At 39.6% G+C, this 16179-nt stretch overlaps 1 protein-coding gene across 3 annotated transcripts in view; it reads right to left on the bottom strand.

Annotated features, from left to right (window-relative positions):
- TESK2 (testis associated actin remodelling kinase 2) overlaps positions 1-16179 on the bottom strand; it is a 149004-nt gene that overhangs the window by 118727 nt on the left and 14098 nt on the right. For all 3 annotated transcript variants that reach the window (XM_035018704.1, XM_035018702.1, XM_035018703.1), the window contains one exon: positions 3264-3574. In XM_035018704.1, the coding sequence (XP_034874595.1) occupies positions 3264-3485 (222 nt within the window). In that variant the 5' untranslated portion in view covers positions 3486-3574. The remainder of the gene's footprint in view (positions 1-3263; positions 3575-16179) is intronic.

The raw sequence follows: 16179 nt of genomic DNA, 5'->3' as shown, positions 1-16179 counted from the left end.
GGTTGCACAACAATGTGAATATACTTAAGACTACTTAACTGTATACTTAAAAATGGTTGATAGTAAATTTTATGTTATGTGTATTTGACCACAATTTTAAAAAAGTTAAACACAGAACTGCTATATGACCCAGGATTTCCACTAACAGCTAAATACCCAAAATAACTGAGAGCAGGAACTCAGATACTTGTACACTAATGTTCATAGCAGCATTATTCACAATAACTGAAATGCAGAAACAACCCAAATGTCCATCAACAGATGAATGGATAAACAAAATGTGGTAGACACACACAATGTGGTATTATTCAGCCAAAAAAAGGGAAGGAAATTCTGATGTATGCTACAATGTGGATGAAACTTAAAGACATTACACTAAGTGAAATAAGTCGGACACAGGACAAATATTGTATGATTCCATTAATATGAGGTACCTACAAAAGGCAAATTCATAGAGAAAGAAAACAGGACAGTTAACAGGGACTAGGCAGGGGGAAATGGGGAGTTATGATTTAATGAGGTACAAAATTTCTGTTTGGGATGATGAAAAAGTTCTGGAAAGAGAAAATGGTGACAGTTGCACAAAACATCACAAATATACTTAATGATACTGAACTGTATACTTAATATGGTTAAAATGGTAACTTTATGTTATGTATATTTTACCACCATAAAAAAAATTAAAAAGAGAGAGAAAATAGAAGGAAAGATCTAAGAAATGGTGAGTGGAGGCAATGCTATGGAGGTGTCTTTGGTCCAAAAAGAGAACATGAGGGAGGGGTAACCAGGGTGGCTCAGTTGGTTAAGCCTCTAACTCTTGATTTTGGCTCAGGTCCTGACCTCAGGGTCATGAGATTGAGCCCCGCATTAGTCTCCACACTGGGCATGCAACCCGCTTAAGATTCTCTCTTTCCCTCTCTCTCTGCCCCTACCCACGCTCTTTCTCTCCTTCTAAAAAAAAAAAGAGAGAGAGAGAAAACATGAGGGAGTATAGCTATAGGGGATGTTAGGGTCAAAATTATGTTTTTTCCGGGGCGCCTGGGTGGCTCAGTTGGTTAGGCGACTGCCTTTGGCTCAGGTCATGATCCTGGAGTCCCGGGATCGAGTCCCGCATCGGGCTCCCTGCTCAGTGGGGAGTCTGCTTCTCCCTCCGACCCTCCTCCCTCTCATGCTCTCTGTCTCTCATTCTCTCTCTCGCAAATAAATAAAAAATCTTAAAAAAAAAAATTATGTTTTTTCCCCCTTTAAAGGTTTTTTTTAAGGTGAGAAAAATAATAGAAGGTTTAGATGTTGATGGGAATCATTTAATAGAAAGTGAAATATGATGTAGGAAAGAGAGGTGAGATTTTCTTAGGTAATGTCTTTGAGTAGGCAACTAGACAAAGGATATAGAATACAAATGGAAATACGGCTTATACTGGAACATGGGTAGTTTATCCATAGTCACAAGTATAAAGGCTAAGTAAGTGGGTGAAGATATGGGTTAGTAGCTATTTGTGGTGACTAGAGGCTATGGAAGCTCTCCAGCTTGCTTCAGTTTTCTCAGTGAATTAGGAAGCTCATCACAGAAGAAATACTGAACGTTGGATGAAAGAAAAAGTACAAATAATGTTCTGGGAGAATAAATGAACCAGGAAAATATTAATACTTGGGAACACTAAGTGCTCAACTTTACTAAAAATAACCAAATAAAGGGCGCCCAGGTGGCTCAGATGGTTAGGCATCTGCCTTCAGCTCAGGTCATGATCCCAGGGTCCTGGGATGGAGCCCCGCATTGGGCTCCCTGCTTGGCGGGGAGCCTGCTTCTCCCTCTCCCTCTACTACTCCCCCTGCTTGTGCTCTCTCACTCTCTCTGTCAAATAAATAAATAAAATCTTGGGGCGCCTGGGTGGCTCAGTCGTTAGGCATCTGCCTTTGGCTCGGGTCATGATCCCAGGGTCCTGGGATCGAGCCCCGCATCGGGCTCCCTGCTCCACGGGAAGCCTGCTTCTCCCTCTCCCAATCCCCCTGCTTGTGTTCCCTCTCTCGCTGTGTCTCTCTCTGTCAAATAAATAAATAGAAAAATCTTAAGAAAAAAAAGTCTCTTAAAAAAATAAAATCTTTTTAAAAAATTTTTTTAAATAAAAAAAAAAATACTCAAATAGATACTATATGTGTGGGTATATATGTGTATATATATCTTCTTACATGTAATATAAATTTTTATATATGTATATAACATGTGTGTGTATAATATATGTATAAGCAAAGGGTCCAGAAGTATACATACCAAATTATTAATTGGAGAGAGAGAGATATATATATAGGACGGAGAGTAGAAGAGACTCCTATATATATATATTTTTAAAGATTTTATTTATTTGACAGAGGGAGACACACGAGAGAGGGAACACAAGCAGGGGGAGTGGGAGAGGGAGAAGCAGGCTTCCTGCAGAGCAGGGAGCCCGATGCGGGGCTCGATCCCAGGACCCTGGGATCATGACCTGAGCCGAAGGTAGACGCTTAACAACTGAGCCACCCAGGTGCCCCAAGAGACTCCTATGTTATTTGGGGTTTTGATCAGCATGTATTATTTTTATAATTAAAATAGATGTTAATAGTTTATTTTTAAAAAATTTTTTTGATTAAGATAAGAGCCTTTATAAATGTCTCTGGAGAGATGGAAGAGGAAAAAATAGGATATAAATAACCATTATATACAACTCCCAATAGTAAAATTCTCCCACCCACCCCCTCCAGCTCCAAAGCGTCTGAGGCAGAGATTAGGCACCACCAAGTAAATACAAAAATATCCAGGTTCTGACTCCAGGCACTGGTGAAGAAGGGGCAGGTCAGACCTCCCAAGAATAAATGGAAGGAGCAGATATGATGTAAATCACACAAGAGTCTCCATCTTCAGGGTGATTCCAATCTGTTGGCTGGCTCAGGCCATCCCCGGAACCCTCCTGTGTTCTCCTGTTGTTGAGTGCATCTGGGAGCACGTGCACCGATGACTCCAGGGTACCCGCCAGCAAGCGAGACCCAGTATCCTGGCCAGGGCCACAGCATCACACATGGACCAGCAAGAGCACAGCACTGGCCAGGCCCGCAGCCACAAGCAGTTCCAAAGCCGGAGGAGAGGACAGTTTAGAAGACTGATCAAGATCCATAGCACCCTCACCCCAATTAGACAAAGCCTATGTCCTAATTATACACAATTATCAACTCGGCAGTAAAGATGATTATCAACAAGACAAAATGAGAAAAGCAGAGGCATCACTCACCTTGAACACTTCAGAGAAGAAGCCAGACCCTATTTTTTCACAGGTGAAGTCATCTAAACGCGTCAGTCTAGAAAAGGCACTTATAAGAGCTCGATATGAAGATGGCCAAACTCTTCCCACTTGGGTCATGTTCCCATCTCCTCCACCACCTCCTTCAAAATCTTCAAGACGCTCCACACGTGGAGGAAAGCCTGCAATTGAATTCCGTTTGCTCCGATCCATAGTCTCAATAATCACTTTTTTCTTCTTTTAAGAAGGAACTCCACACATAATAAAATTTTGTTGAGTTTTACTTCTCTTCCAGTTTGACACTAAACAAGAGATCAGAAAGATATTTCACTAAAACCATGAATTTAGATTAAACACATGCAAACCAGTGAATTACCAATGTAAAAATATTTCCTCTTTCACATTCTAGCTCTTGATTTTCAGATCAAAAAAAACATTTTATACCTTTACCTTCAAAAAATACTTATATATTTAAAGCCCAAGATGTACTCAGTCTTTAAAATGTGTAGACTATAATAAAGATCATCAATTACATTCTAAAAAACAAAGTAACAATGATAATATCATTTTTTGAGCACCTACTATCTAGAAAACATAGTATAAGAGGTATACTTTTTTTCAGAAAAAAAAAAAGCCTATGTTCATACCAATGCCCTTCATAGCCTGCATTACATTATTTTCTCTTTATTTGAAAAATGAAGTCCAAATATATAAAACAATGGCAAAGATTTTATACCATAAAATTATATTATTTCATTTAAAGATTTTTTAATTTATTTATTTGAGAGACAGAGAGAGAGAGAGCATGAGGGAGAGGGAAAGAGAATCTGAAACAGACTCTGTGCTGAACACAGAGTCAGATGTGAGGCTCGATCCCACAACTGCGAGATCATAACCAGAGCCAAAAACAAGAGTTGGATGCTTGACTAAGCCACCCATGTTCCCCAAAATCATATAATTTTAAAAGAAGAAAACCAGGGAGCCTGGGTGGCTCAGTAGGTTAAGCAACCAGCTCTTGATTTCATCTCAGGGTTGTGAGATCAAACTCAGTGGGTAATCTGCTTAAGTTTCTCTCTCTCTCTCTCACCCTCTGCCCCTCCCCACCCCGCCCTGCTCACACGCTCTCTCTAAAATAAATAAATCTTAAAAAAAAAAGAAAAGAAAGAAAACCATATCTAAAAGCAACTTAAAAATTCATTAAACAGTACAATCTAGCATAAGTGACTATTGAAGGCTCCACCCCATCTGGTGCATGATTAAGAATAAAAATGCAAACCCACTTTTTCTTTTACCCATCTCTCCCTACTTCTACTTTTTTTCCGTGAGAAATGATCGTAAGGGTCTTAGGCAGAATACAACATTGTGACTTTTCAATTAGTAAAATGCCTTCATAAATGTGATGAATACCTAACCCAGACTACCTCTACCACTTCTAACCATGGAGAATAGCCGCAGGGCTCCCAGGGCCATCCTTAAAATATGACTCTGCTTCCTTAGCCATAGCCAGAAGTCAGCAGCACTCTACACAATATGGACCAGTCACAGTTCCTTTCCTGGCAATTTGGAATTGGAATTAAGATATCCTAGCCTCAGTCTGGCTGCTTTCTAAAATGGAAGCCATGTAGTGGCACCTGGCTGGCTCAGTCAGTAGAGCATGTGACTCTTGATCTCGAGGTTGTAAGTTCAAGCCCCAAGTTGGGTATATAGGTTACTTAAAAATAAAAAGGAAACTCAAAGGTGCCTGGGTGGCTCAGTCGTTTGGCATCTGCCTTCGGCTCAGATCATGATCCCAGGATCCTGGGATCGGGTCCCGCATCGGGCTCCCTACTCCGTGGGGGGATGGGTGAAATAAAGGGGATGAAGAGTATACTTATCTTGATGAGCACTGAGAAATGTATAGAACTGCTGAATCATTACATTGTACACCTGAAACTAATATAACACTGTATATTAATTATACTTGAATAAAAATGAAGAAAGTAAATAAAGTTACCCGCAAAAAGAATGTTGGTCCAATCCTACAATATGATACCATTTTAATAAAAAATGTATTTTGGAGGCACTTGAGTGGCTCAGTTAGTTAAGTGTCCAACTCTTGATATTGGCTCAGGTCTTGATCTCAGGGTTGTGAGTTCAAGCCCTGCGTTGAGCTCCACACTGGGTGTGGAGCCTACTTAAAAAAAAAAAATGTATTTTTTAAAATAGTATCTATCTATTATAGACAGGCAAAATAGCATACTGATTAAAGATATAGCCTCTATAACCAATCTGGGTTCAAATCCTTGCTCCATAACTTATAGCTGAGCTGCATGAACCTGATCAAGTTATTTTATTTTTTTAAAGATTTTATTTATTTATTTGACAGAGAAAGACACAGCAAGAAAGGGAACACAAGCAGGGGGAGTGAGAGAGGGAGAAGCAGGCTCCCCGCTGAGCAGGGAGCCCAATGCGGGGCTCGATCCCAGGACCCTGGGATCATGACCTGAGCCGAAGGCAGATGCTTAATGACTGAGCCACCCGGGCGCCCCGATCAAGTTATTTTAAAATCTCTCTACATCTCTAGTTCCCCATCTGTAAAGTGGAAATAAAAATAGTATTTATATTTTAATGTTTTATATGTATTAACTTATTTAATCCTTACAACAAAGGGTTTTTGATTAAATGAATAGTGCCTGGCAAACAGTAAGCATTTGAATCCTGTTTACTGTAATTTATTATAATCTATTACTTATTATAAGTTTTATTATAATTATTATTTAAAGATACATATTTATAGTAAATGTCTAAACACATGACCTAGAAAGATAGACACTAAATGCACAGCAGTACTTGCCTTGGGGGAAAGAAGAGAAATGAGATATGTAAGGGAAACAAAGGAGACTTCAACTACAGCAATGAAGTTTTGTTTCCTTTTATTAAAAAATAAACCTATAGCAAACAACACAAAATTATATATTTGCTAATTTTGTTATTTTTTGTTAATATAATATTTGTTAATTCTGTGTGGTATTGTATTGTACTCTCTCCTACATTTAATTCTTTTTTAATTAAAAAGAGAAAGGTAACAGTTTTAAAAAGTCTACTGCAGGGGCACCTGGGTGGCTCAGTCAGTTAAGTTTCTCCCTTCCACTCAGGTCATGATCCCAGGAGTCCCACGTTGGTTCCTGGATCAGTGGGGAGCCTGCTTCTCCCTCTCCCTCTGCTTGCTGCTCCCCCTGCTTGTGCTCTCTCTCTGTCAAATAAACAAAATCTTAAAAAAAAAAAAGTCTATTGCTAATACAACAGCTATGCAGTATGCCTAAACCAAGAAAACTGAAAAAAATTTGGCAAATAAATAGCACCCCAATGTGAAAGCCAAGTCTCTAGATTCTCAAACTTTTATTCTGCAACAGTTCCGCTACAGTTTTTGGTACAAGGAGTATTTATATCTTAAACTGAAAACTCAAAAGTACTGAGAGAATACGTGGATATTAAAATATAAAAGCACTCAGGGCGCCTGGGTGGCTCAGTTGGTTAAGCGACTGCCTTTGGCTCGGGTCATGATCCCGGAGTCCTGGGATCGAGTCCCACATCGGGCTCCCGGCTCAGCAGGGAGCCTGCTTCTCCCTCTGACCCTATCCCCTCTCATGCTGTTTCTCTCTCTCTCTCTCTCAAATAAATAAATAAATAAAATCTTAAAAAATAAAAAATATATAAAAGCACTCATGAGGAATACTGGTATTTAGTTGTACAGCCCACATTACATGCTAAAGTAATGTTAATTACTAGACAGTTGAGATGAGTGGTAAAAAGTACAGTCCCCTCAAGGGAGTAAGAACTTTATTAATCCATTTTGGAGAAGTGCTGAGCATGGGAAAACTTCCAAACCATGCCTTCTGTTCCCTTGGCCTGCATACTAAATGACCACATTTTAAATGAAATCAACCAAGCTACAAATGGCTTTCAATTTAATCTGACAAATTTTAATTAGTCATAAAAGGTAACAAAGGTATGAATGAACAGACTCTAAAACCATGCCCTACTTAAGTCTAAAAATGATTAATTTTAAAATAAAAAAATACATTATTTGAAATGTGTGAAATTTTACATTTTCAGCCTCCGAATTACCTCCCTTGGTCTTTTTTTTTTTTTAAGATTTTATTTATTTATTTATTGGACAGAGAGAGACACAGTGAGAGAGGGAACACAAAAAGCTGGAGAGGGAGAAGCAGGCTTCCTGCAGAGCAGGGAGCCCGATGCGGGGTTCAATCCCAGGACCCTGGGATCATGACCTGAGCTGAAGGCAGACACTTAACAACTGAGCCACCCAGGCACCCCTCCCTTGGTCTTATTTACAGAATATTATCTTTTTGGGGATGCCTGGGTGCCTCAGTTGATTAAGCGTCTGCCTTTGGTTTGGGTCCATGATCTCAGGGTCCAGGAATCGAGCCCCACATTGGGCTCCCTGCTCAGTGGGGAGTCTGCTTCTCCCTCTGCCCCTCCCCCTGCTCGTGCTCTCTCTCACGCTCTCAAATAAATAAATCTTAAAAAAAAAAAAGATATAATGATTGAAAAAATGCAGATTTCACTTTAAAGAGGCTACTTGATTCAAAAGACTACACTCTGTTGATCAAGAATAATTAACTTTCCCAGGACAGGAAGGTACCATCCACGCTGTTCCTGGCAGTCTGAGGATCAGAAGGACTGTACCACATGATAAATGGACCACCACATTTTATAGAAAGCACATTGTTTCCAAGGGAATCTGGGAAACATTTCAAAGTCTATACCTTTAGTAAGGATGGCACCTTATTTGCCTGGGGCAATTGAGAAACAATAAATATTATCAATGCCACTAACAAGGGACTACTATTCTTTCAATCTCCCAAAGGCAGTTTGCCTTGAGTTCTCACCCCAAAACACTGTTCTAGCAACATGGCACAGCTGGGATACCCAAGCTACAACTTTATTTTTTTTTATTTTTATTTTTTAAAGATTTTTATTTATTTTTTTAATTTATTTGACAGAGGGAGACACAGCGAGAGAGGGAACACAAGCCAGGGGAGTGGGAGAGGGAGAAGCAGGCCTCCCAGCTGAGCAAGGAGCCCAACGTGGGGCTCGATCCCAGAACCCTGGGATCATGACCCTAGCTGAAGGCAGACGCTCAACAACTGAGCCACCCAGGTGCCCCTAAGCTACAACTTTATGATGTGAAAACTGGTACATGATTAAAGTCTTTCATCCAGAAAAAAATGTAAAATTGTTGTCCATCCTGGTCAAGAAATAAAACAATTTGTGTTGGAAATGTTAAAAATGAAGTTACTTATTTGAAAACAATTTTACTATGGAAAGATTTATGAAATAAATTAACTGTTTATTATAAGTATACACAGTTTTATTGCCTTAAATAGCATCGTAGGATTTTCCTAAACACTGTCAATATATTAAGAATTGCTGTTATATTAATTCATTTGAATAACTCTTGTATGTCCAAGTGCTAGTGAAATTCTATAACACAGAGATTTCCTTTTTTTTTAGATTTTATTTATTTGAGAGAGAGAGAGAACATAAGCAGGAGGAAGGGCAGAGAGAGAGGGACAAGCAGATTCCCCTCTAAGCGGGGAACCTGATGCAGGGCTGGATCCCAGGACCCTGAGATCATGACCTGAGCCAAAGGCAGCCGCTTAACCAACTAAGCCACCCAGGTGCCCCACGATTTCCTTTTACAATAAGTTTTTGGGTTTTTTTTAAGATTTTATTTATTTGCAAGAGAGAGAATGAGAGACAGAGAGCACATGAGAGGGGGGAGGGTCAGAGGGAGAAGCAGACTCCCTGCTGAGCAGGGAGCCTGATGTGGTACTCGATCCTGGGACTCCAGGATCATGACCTGAGCCAAAGGCAGCCGCTTAACCAACTGAGCCACCCAGGCGCCCCACAATAAGTTTTTATTTACCTAATAATTGTGATTAAATTAAGGCATTTGCAAAAAAAAAAAAAAAAAAAAAAAAAAGGAATGATTTTCACCTTGCAAAAACTTGGAATTCTTAAATGAAAACTGGTGATACTATGATCTGCTTCACTAAAAATATTTCAACTGGAGTCTCAGTGGTTCTCATTTAGGGACACGTGAAAATTTAGGGGGAGGAAGGTCCTTGTCAGGGAGAAGTTACTGTCACAATGGTGAGGGTATGGGGTGGGCACTACTGGCATTTTAGTGGGCAGGGCCCAGGGAAGCTAAATGTCCTACAATGCACAGAACAGTCCTGCACAACAAAGAATTGTCTTGCCCTAATGCCAATAGTGCCCCCATTGAGAAACGCTGCGTTAGAAAAGCTTCATCAGTTTGACTTTAAACTAGGAAATAACCTTCAGCATTCTTTCAAAAATAACAAAATTAAGTTTCTAGCAAGGACACAAATTATTTTTTAGTAACTGTAGTCTCAATTTAAATACTTATAACCTTGAAAGTTCAAAACTTTTGCTTTTTTTTTTTTTTTTTTTTACATAGGAAAGTATGTCTTTTCAAAGGTTAATTTCGGGGCACCTGAGGGGTTCAGTCAGTTGAGCATCCTGAACCGACTCTTGATTTCGGCTCAGGTCATGATCTTAGGGTCCTGGGATCTAGGCGCAACGGGCTCCATCTCCCTCTCCCTCTGCCCCTCCTCCAACTCACATGTGCACACTCTCTCTCTCTTTCTAAAATAAATAAATAAATTTTTTTTAAAAAGGCTAATTTTCACTTACACTGGAATTGATTTATTTTTCACAAAGGAGGTACAATTAAAAACTTTGACTGGGGAAAGTAATCTGAAAAGGTACTAATAAAAGAGTTAGTGAGCTAAATAATCTATATCCAATATTATATATTTTATCTTTCGAAGTAGTAATTCCACAAACGATTTTCCAGAAAATCAAGGAAACCTTTTTAGGACTACCAGTTAGATCATACTAACACCTGAAATGCTTCTGGAGCAGCCACAATTCACCATGGGCCATGCATTCTACCAAGTGTTTTGCATATGCTATCTCTAGTATTTATGACAATGATGCAAAGTAGGTATCTCCAATTTAAAGAGGACAAAATTAAGACACAGATTAAAAGACTCGATCAAACTCAAACAACTGGTGACAGACTTGGGATTCAAATCCAGTAGTTCCAAATTTAAACACTTCCCACTAAGACATGTCTCCAGAAAAACAGCTAAATTTCTGTGAAAATAGTGGGGCTTGATCTCACAACCCTAGAGGGGCTTGATCTCACAACCCTGAGATCATGACCTGAGCCAAAATCAAGAGTTGGATGCTTAACCAACTGAACCACCCAAGTGCTCCAAGTCTTCCATCATTTAATCACATTCTACAGACATAAAAATTAGCATTGGTTTAAATAGACAGACTGTCTAAAGAATGGATGCCAAGCCGACAGGGAAGATATGCCAACTCCCAATCATTTTTCTATTCCATTCTAATATATAGGATTTGTTGTTTCTTACCCTCTCATTTCACAGGAACAAAGTAGAGGAAACTTCACAATAGTGGAGATGAAAATAAAATCCTGCAATGCACTGAACAGCTATCAACCAATAGCAGGCAGGACAAGGCAAAGTGTCAGCGAGCAACCAAAAACTTTCAATATCCATCAAATATAAAATCATGTGTGCACAAAGTTGGTAATGAAGTCCCACAAAGGGACTAAAAAGGATTGCTGAGATTTCAGTGGACTTTTATACCCTGAGTATAAAGAGTAGAAAAAGAATACAAATAATATCCTAATCATATATTGTTTTCTTTCTATTATCATAAAAACTTTCAAAGTCAAAATAAAACAAAGATTGGTTATGGGTAAGATGTGACCCAGAAAACTGGCCATTTTCCAGAAGAGGAATACTGACAAGTGCATTAACTATGTATCAAGACCAACCACATGGCAAATCTACATGACAGGTCTGCTCAGCTACTATCCTCTCTGTGGGCCAACATAGCAAATACAGACACATTTCAGGATGACTGCCTAATTAAAAATAAAAGCAATACTGCTGAACTTGCCATCCTACTGTGAAATAATGAGTTGCAGTTTCCATTCAAACCAAAGGCAATCTAACATAAAAACTGGCATCCCGGAGGCTGGGGGGATGGGTTAGCCTGGTGATGGGTATTAAAAAGGGCACGTATTGCATGGAGCACTGGGTGTTATATGCAAACAATGAATCATGGAACACTACATCAAAAACGAATGATGTAATGTATGGTGACTAACATAATAAAATAAAATAAAATAAAATAAACTGGCATCCCCTATTTAATTAGCCATGTATTACACAATGGCACATATTGGTGTCAGACAAATCAAAAGCCAGTTTTTAAAACTATTATTTCTTTTGGATAAACATCTTATCTGCTGTTTTAACTACCATCTACCAGGCCTTAGGTCATGACATAAAACAGAAACTTAGGTTGAAAGTTCTAAAGGCATTTAGATTAACTAGTCCAATCTTTTGGTCAATCTAGGAATACCCCTCTGTTAACTTATTCAAATGTTAATTGGGTTCCCACTAGGTACAAGTCATTATGATAAGTGCTATAATATTTACTGAGTATCTACTACAATCCAGACAGTCTTACAAGTGCTTTATGTTTAATATTCATACCAGCCCTATAAAATAGATATTATCCCTGTTCTATAAATGTGGAAACAAAGATACAAAGTAATTAATTAACTAGTCCAGCTCTTACAGCCAAGAAGTCACAGAGTCAGAATTCAAATTCAAAGCCTGTACTCTTAATCACTATACTACTGCCTCTCTGGGATAAGGATATAGAAAACCAAATAAAACCAGACTCAACCCCTCTAGGAGCTTAATCTCCTCCCAGAAAGACACATATAAATCAATGAGTACAATACAGTGTGATAATTGCTAATGACAGATTAGAAAGAAGGAGGGCTTAATTAAGGCACTAATAGTCTAAGACAGAGAATTAGGAGAGAAGATTAAGTGGGACTTTAAAAAGGTGACCAAATGGAAGTAGGAGGTACAAGAGGTACTTAGGATGACTCCAAGTTTAACTAGAATCCTTCCCTTGTTTCAGGTTTGGGTGACTGGGGGAATGAGTAGGATCACCAAAAGGAGATTTGTGAATTGATTCAAATTCACTCCTGGTCTTATTGAAGAGGTTGAGAAGCCTGAAGAAATACCAAGAGACAACATTTAGGAAGCAGATGAAGACACACACTGGAGCTCAGAAGAGAGAACTAGCCTGGAGATACAGACTTGAAACTCATTTACACTTAAAAATATTCTAAAGAGTTTCCCAAAGTAGAGAATATGAGTAATAGCTAATATTTACTGAGTTGCTATTATGTGCCAAAGCCCAATCTCCTTCTTTATGTCCTTAAGTGAGATCAGATAAGAGGTAAAGGGAACACCAACATATACAGAACAAAACAGAAACAACAGAGGTAAAAATAAAACCAAGAGAAAGTATATCACACAAGCCAAAGCTGGAAATGATGTATCAAATGCCACAAGGTATTCAAATAATATGAAAAAAAGTGTCCCCTGGATTGAACACTACAGAGGGAAGAGTCAGCTCAGCCTACTGAAAAAAACACCACTAACAAAGAACTCGATAATTCCTCCAGTGGCTTGTTCTATTATTAGAAAGTTCTTTTTTTTTTAAGATTTATTTTTTTATTTGAGAGAGAGAGAGTGTGTAAGCGAGCAGGGGGAGGGGCAGAGGGAGAGGGGGAGAGAGAATCCTCAAGCAAACTCCCAGCTGACCACAGAGCCCTATGAAGGGCTCAATCCCAGGACCCTGAGATCATGACCTGAGCCAAAATCAAGAGCCAGAGGCTTAACTGACAAGGCAACCCGGGTGCCCCTATTATTAGGAAGTTCGAATTGTTACAAAAGTAATCTTTCCAAAGAAATAAAAGCATAGGGGAACGCCTGCATGGCTCAGTCAGTTAAGCGTCTGCCTTCGGCTCAGGTCATGATCCCAGGGTCCTGGGATCGAGTCCCACATCAGGCTCCCTGCTCAGCAGGGAGTCTGCTTCTCCCTCTACCTGCCACTTCCCCTGCTTGTGCACTTGCTCTCTCTCTCTCTGGCAAATAAATAAATAAAATCTTTAAAAAAATGAAAGAAAAGCATAGGGAAAAGCATAGTGTTCTATTCAAATTCTGACTCTGAAGGAGAATTAAGTTATAATGACCAGGGCTGCCTGAGTAACTCAGTAGATTGAACAGCCGACTTTTGATTTCAGCTCAGGTCATGATCTCAAAGTCCTGGGATGGGAGTCCTGTGTTGGGCATGGAGTCTGCTTAAGATTCTCTCTCTCCCTCCCCCACTGCCCACCCGACCTCGTGTGCATGGTCTCTCTCTCAAAAAGTTATAATGACTAAATACAATAATGACACTTGATTGAATCCTGATTTGAACAAACTAGGTATAAGACAACTGTAGAAATTTTAATAAGGACTACTATTAGATAGTAGAAAATCATTTTTAATTTTTTTTAAAGATTTATTTATTTGAGAGAGAGCATGGGCAGGGGGGAGTGGCATAGGGACAAGGATAAGCAGACTCCCCGCTGAGCAGGGAGCCTGATGCAGGGCTCAATCCCAGGACCCCAGGATCATGACCTGAGCCAAAGGCAGACGCTTAACTGACGGAGCCACCCAGGCGCCCAGAAAATTGGTGTTTTTTATTTATTCATTTTAGTAATCTCTACACCCAATGTGGGGCTCAAACTCACAATCCCAAGATCAAGAATCACATGCTCTTCCAACTGAGCCAGCCAGGCACCCTGATGACAGTAGAAAATTATTATTAACTTTAAGTGTGACAGTGACATTAAGATTATATAAGACTTGGGCCCCTGGGTGGCTCAGTTGGTTAACGCAACTGCCTTCGGCTCAGGTCATGATCCCGGAGTCCCGGGATCGAGTCCCGCATCGGGCTCCCTGCTCAGCGGGGAGTCTGCTTCTCCCTCTGACCCTCCCCCCTCTCATGTACTCTCTCTCATTCTCGCTCTCTTAAATAAATAAATAAATCTTTTTAAAAAAAAGATTATATAAGACTTATTTTGGGAGAAATAGAGGTGAAATAGCATGTCTGTATTTGCATTAAAATATATCAGAAAAAGTAGATGTAGCACATTTTACAAAATGCTAACAATTGTTATATATGGGAGATGGGTAAATGGGTGTTACATTTTCTCATAATAACAAACACAAAAAGGCTTCACAAACAAAAGATAAATATTTTGTCAATTAAAAAAAAAAAATCCAGTGATGCCTGGTGGCTCAGTCGATTAAGCATCTGCCTTCGGCTCAGGTCATGATCTTGGGGTCCTGGGATCGAGTCCTGCATCGGGCTCTCTGCTAAGTGGAGAGTCTGCTTCTCCCTCTCACTGTGCTCTCCCTCTCTCGCTCTCAAATAAATAAATAAAATCTTTAAAAAAAAATCCAAGGGCACCTGGGTGGCTCAGTCAGTTAAGCGACTGCCTTCAGCTCAGGTCATGATCCCAGGTCCTGGGATTGAGCCCCATATTAGGCTCCTTGCTGAGCGGGGAGCCTGCTTCTCCCCTGCCTGCCATTCCCCTTGCTTGTGTTCTCTCTCTCTCTGTCAAATAAATAAATAAAATCTTTTTAAAAATCCAGCAAATGAATATAGGTTTATCTTATTTTATTGTGCTTCATGTTATTGTGCTTCACAAATACTGCATTTTTTTTCTTTTACAAATTGAAGTTTGTGGCACTCCTGTATTGATTAACTCTATTGGCACCATTTTTCCAACAGCATTTCCTCACTTCATCTCTCTCTGTCACATGTTGGTAATTCTTGCAATACTGCAAACTTTTTCATTATATTTATTATGGTGATCTGTGATCTTTGATGTTACTAATTGGGGACACCACAAACTGTACCATATAAGATGGAGAACTTAATTGAATGTTGTGTGGTCTAACTATTCCACCAGCCAGCTTTTCTCTCTTCTCTCTCCCTTCTCCCTCTCCTTGGGCCTCCCTATTCCATGAGACACAATATTGAAATGAGGATAGTTAATTTTGACTTTCAAGTCTTATTATTTAAGAAACACATTTCATAAAGCTACAGCAACTATAGAAAGTGATTCCTCTGATGGATCCGGGCAAAATAAATTGAAAATCTTCTGGACAGGATTCACCATTCTAGATGCCAATAAGAACATTTGTGATTCATGGGAAGAGGTCAAAACAGCAACATTAACAAGAGTTTGGAAGAAGGTGATTCTAACCCTCATGGATAACTTTGAGGGATTCAAGACATCAGTGGAGGATATAATTGCAGATAGGGTGGAAATAGCAAGAAAACTAGAATTAGAAGTGGAGCCTGAAGGGGCACCTGGGTAGCTCAGTCAGTTAAGCATCTGCCCTTCGGATCAGGTCATGATCTCAGGGTTCTGAGATCAAGCCTCCTGTCAGTCTCCCCACTTCTCCCTCCCCCTCTGTCCTTCCCCCCTCCTCGTCCTTGCTCTCTCTCTCTCTCGTGTTCTCTCTCAAATAAATAAGTTAAATCTTATAAATAAATAATAAATAAATAAACAAAAAGAATCTTTAAGAAGTGGGGGCACCTGGGTGGCTCAGTCAGTTAGTGTCTGCCTTCGGCTCATGTCATGATCTCAGGGTCCTGGGATCGGGCTCCCTGTTCAGCAAGGAGTCTGCTTCTGCCTCTCCCTCTGTCCTCCAACCCCTGCTCATTCTTGCTCTCTCTCTCTCTTTCTCTCTCTCTCTCAAAAAAAATTTTTTTTAAGTGGAACCTGAAGATGTGACTGAACTGTTAAAATCTCATGATAAAACTTCCTTTTTATGGATGAGCAAAGGAAGTGGTTTCTTGGGATGGAATCTACTCCTGAAGATGCTGTGAAGATTGCTGAAATGACAAGATT

The sequence above is a fragment of the Mirounga leonina genome, unplaced genomic scaffold (assembly GCF_011800145.1).
Source record: "Mirounga leonina isolate KUSES-001 unplaced genomic scaffold, KU_Mleo_1.0 Mir_173, whole genome shotgun sequence".
NCBI classification, from domain to species: Eukaryota; Metazoa; Chordata; class Mammalia; order Carnivora; family Phocidae; genus Mirounga; species Mirounga leonina.
The sequence above is the reverse complement of the archived record's forward strand: the minus strand, read 5'-3'. Positions and strand labels throughout refer to the sequence as shown.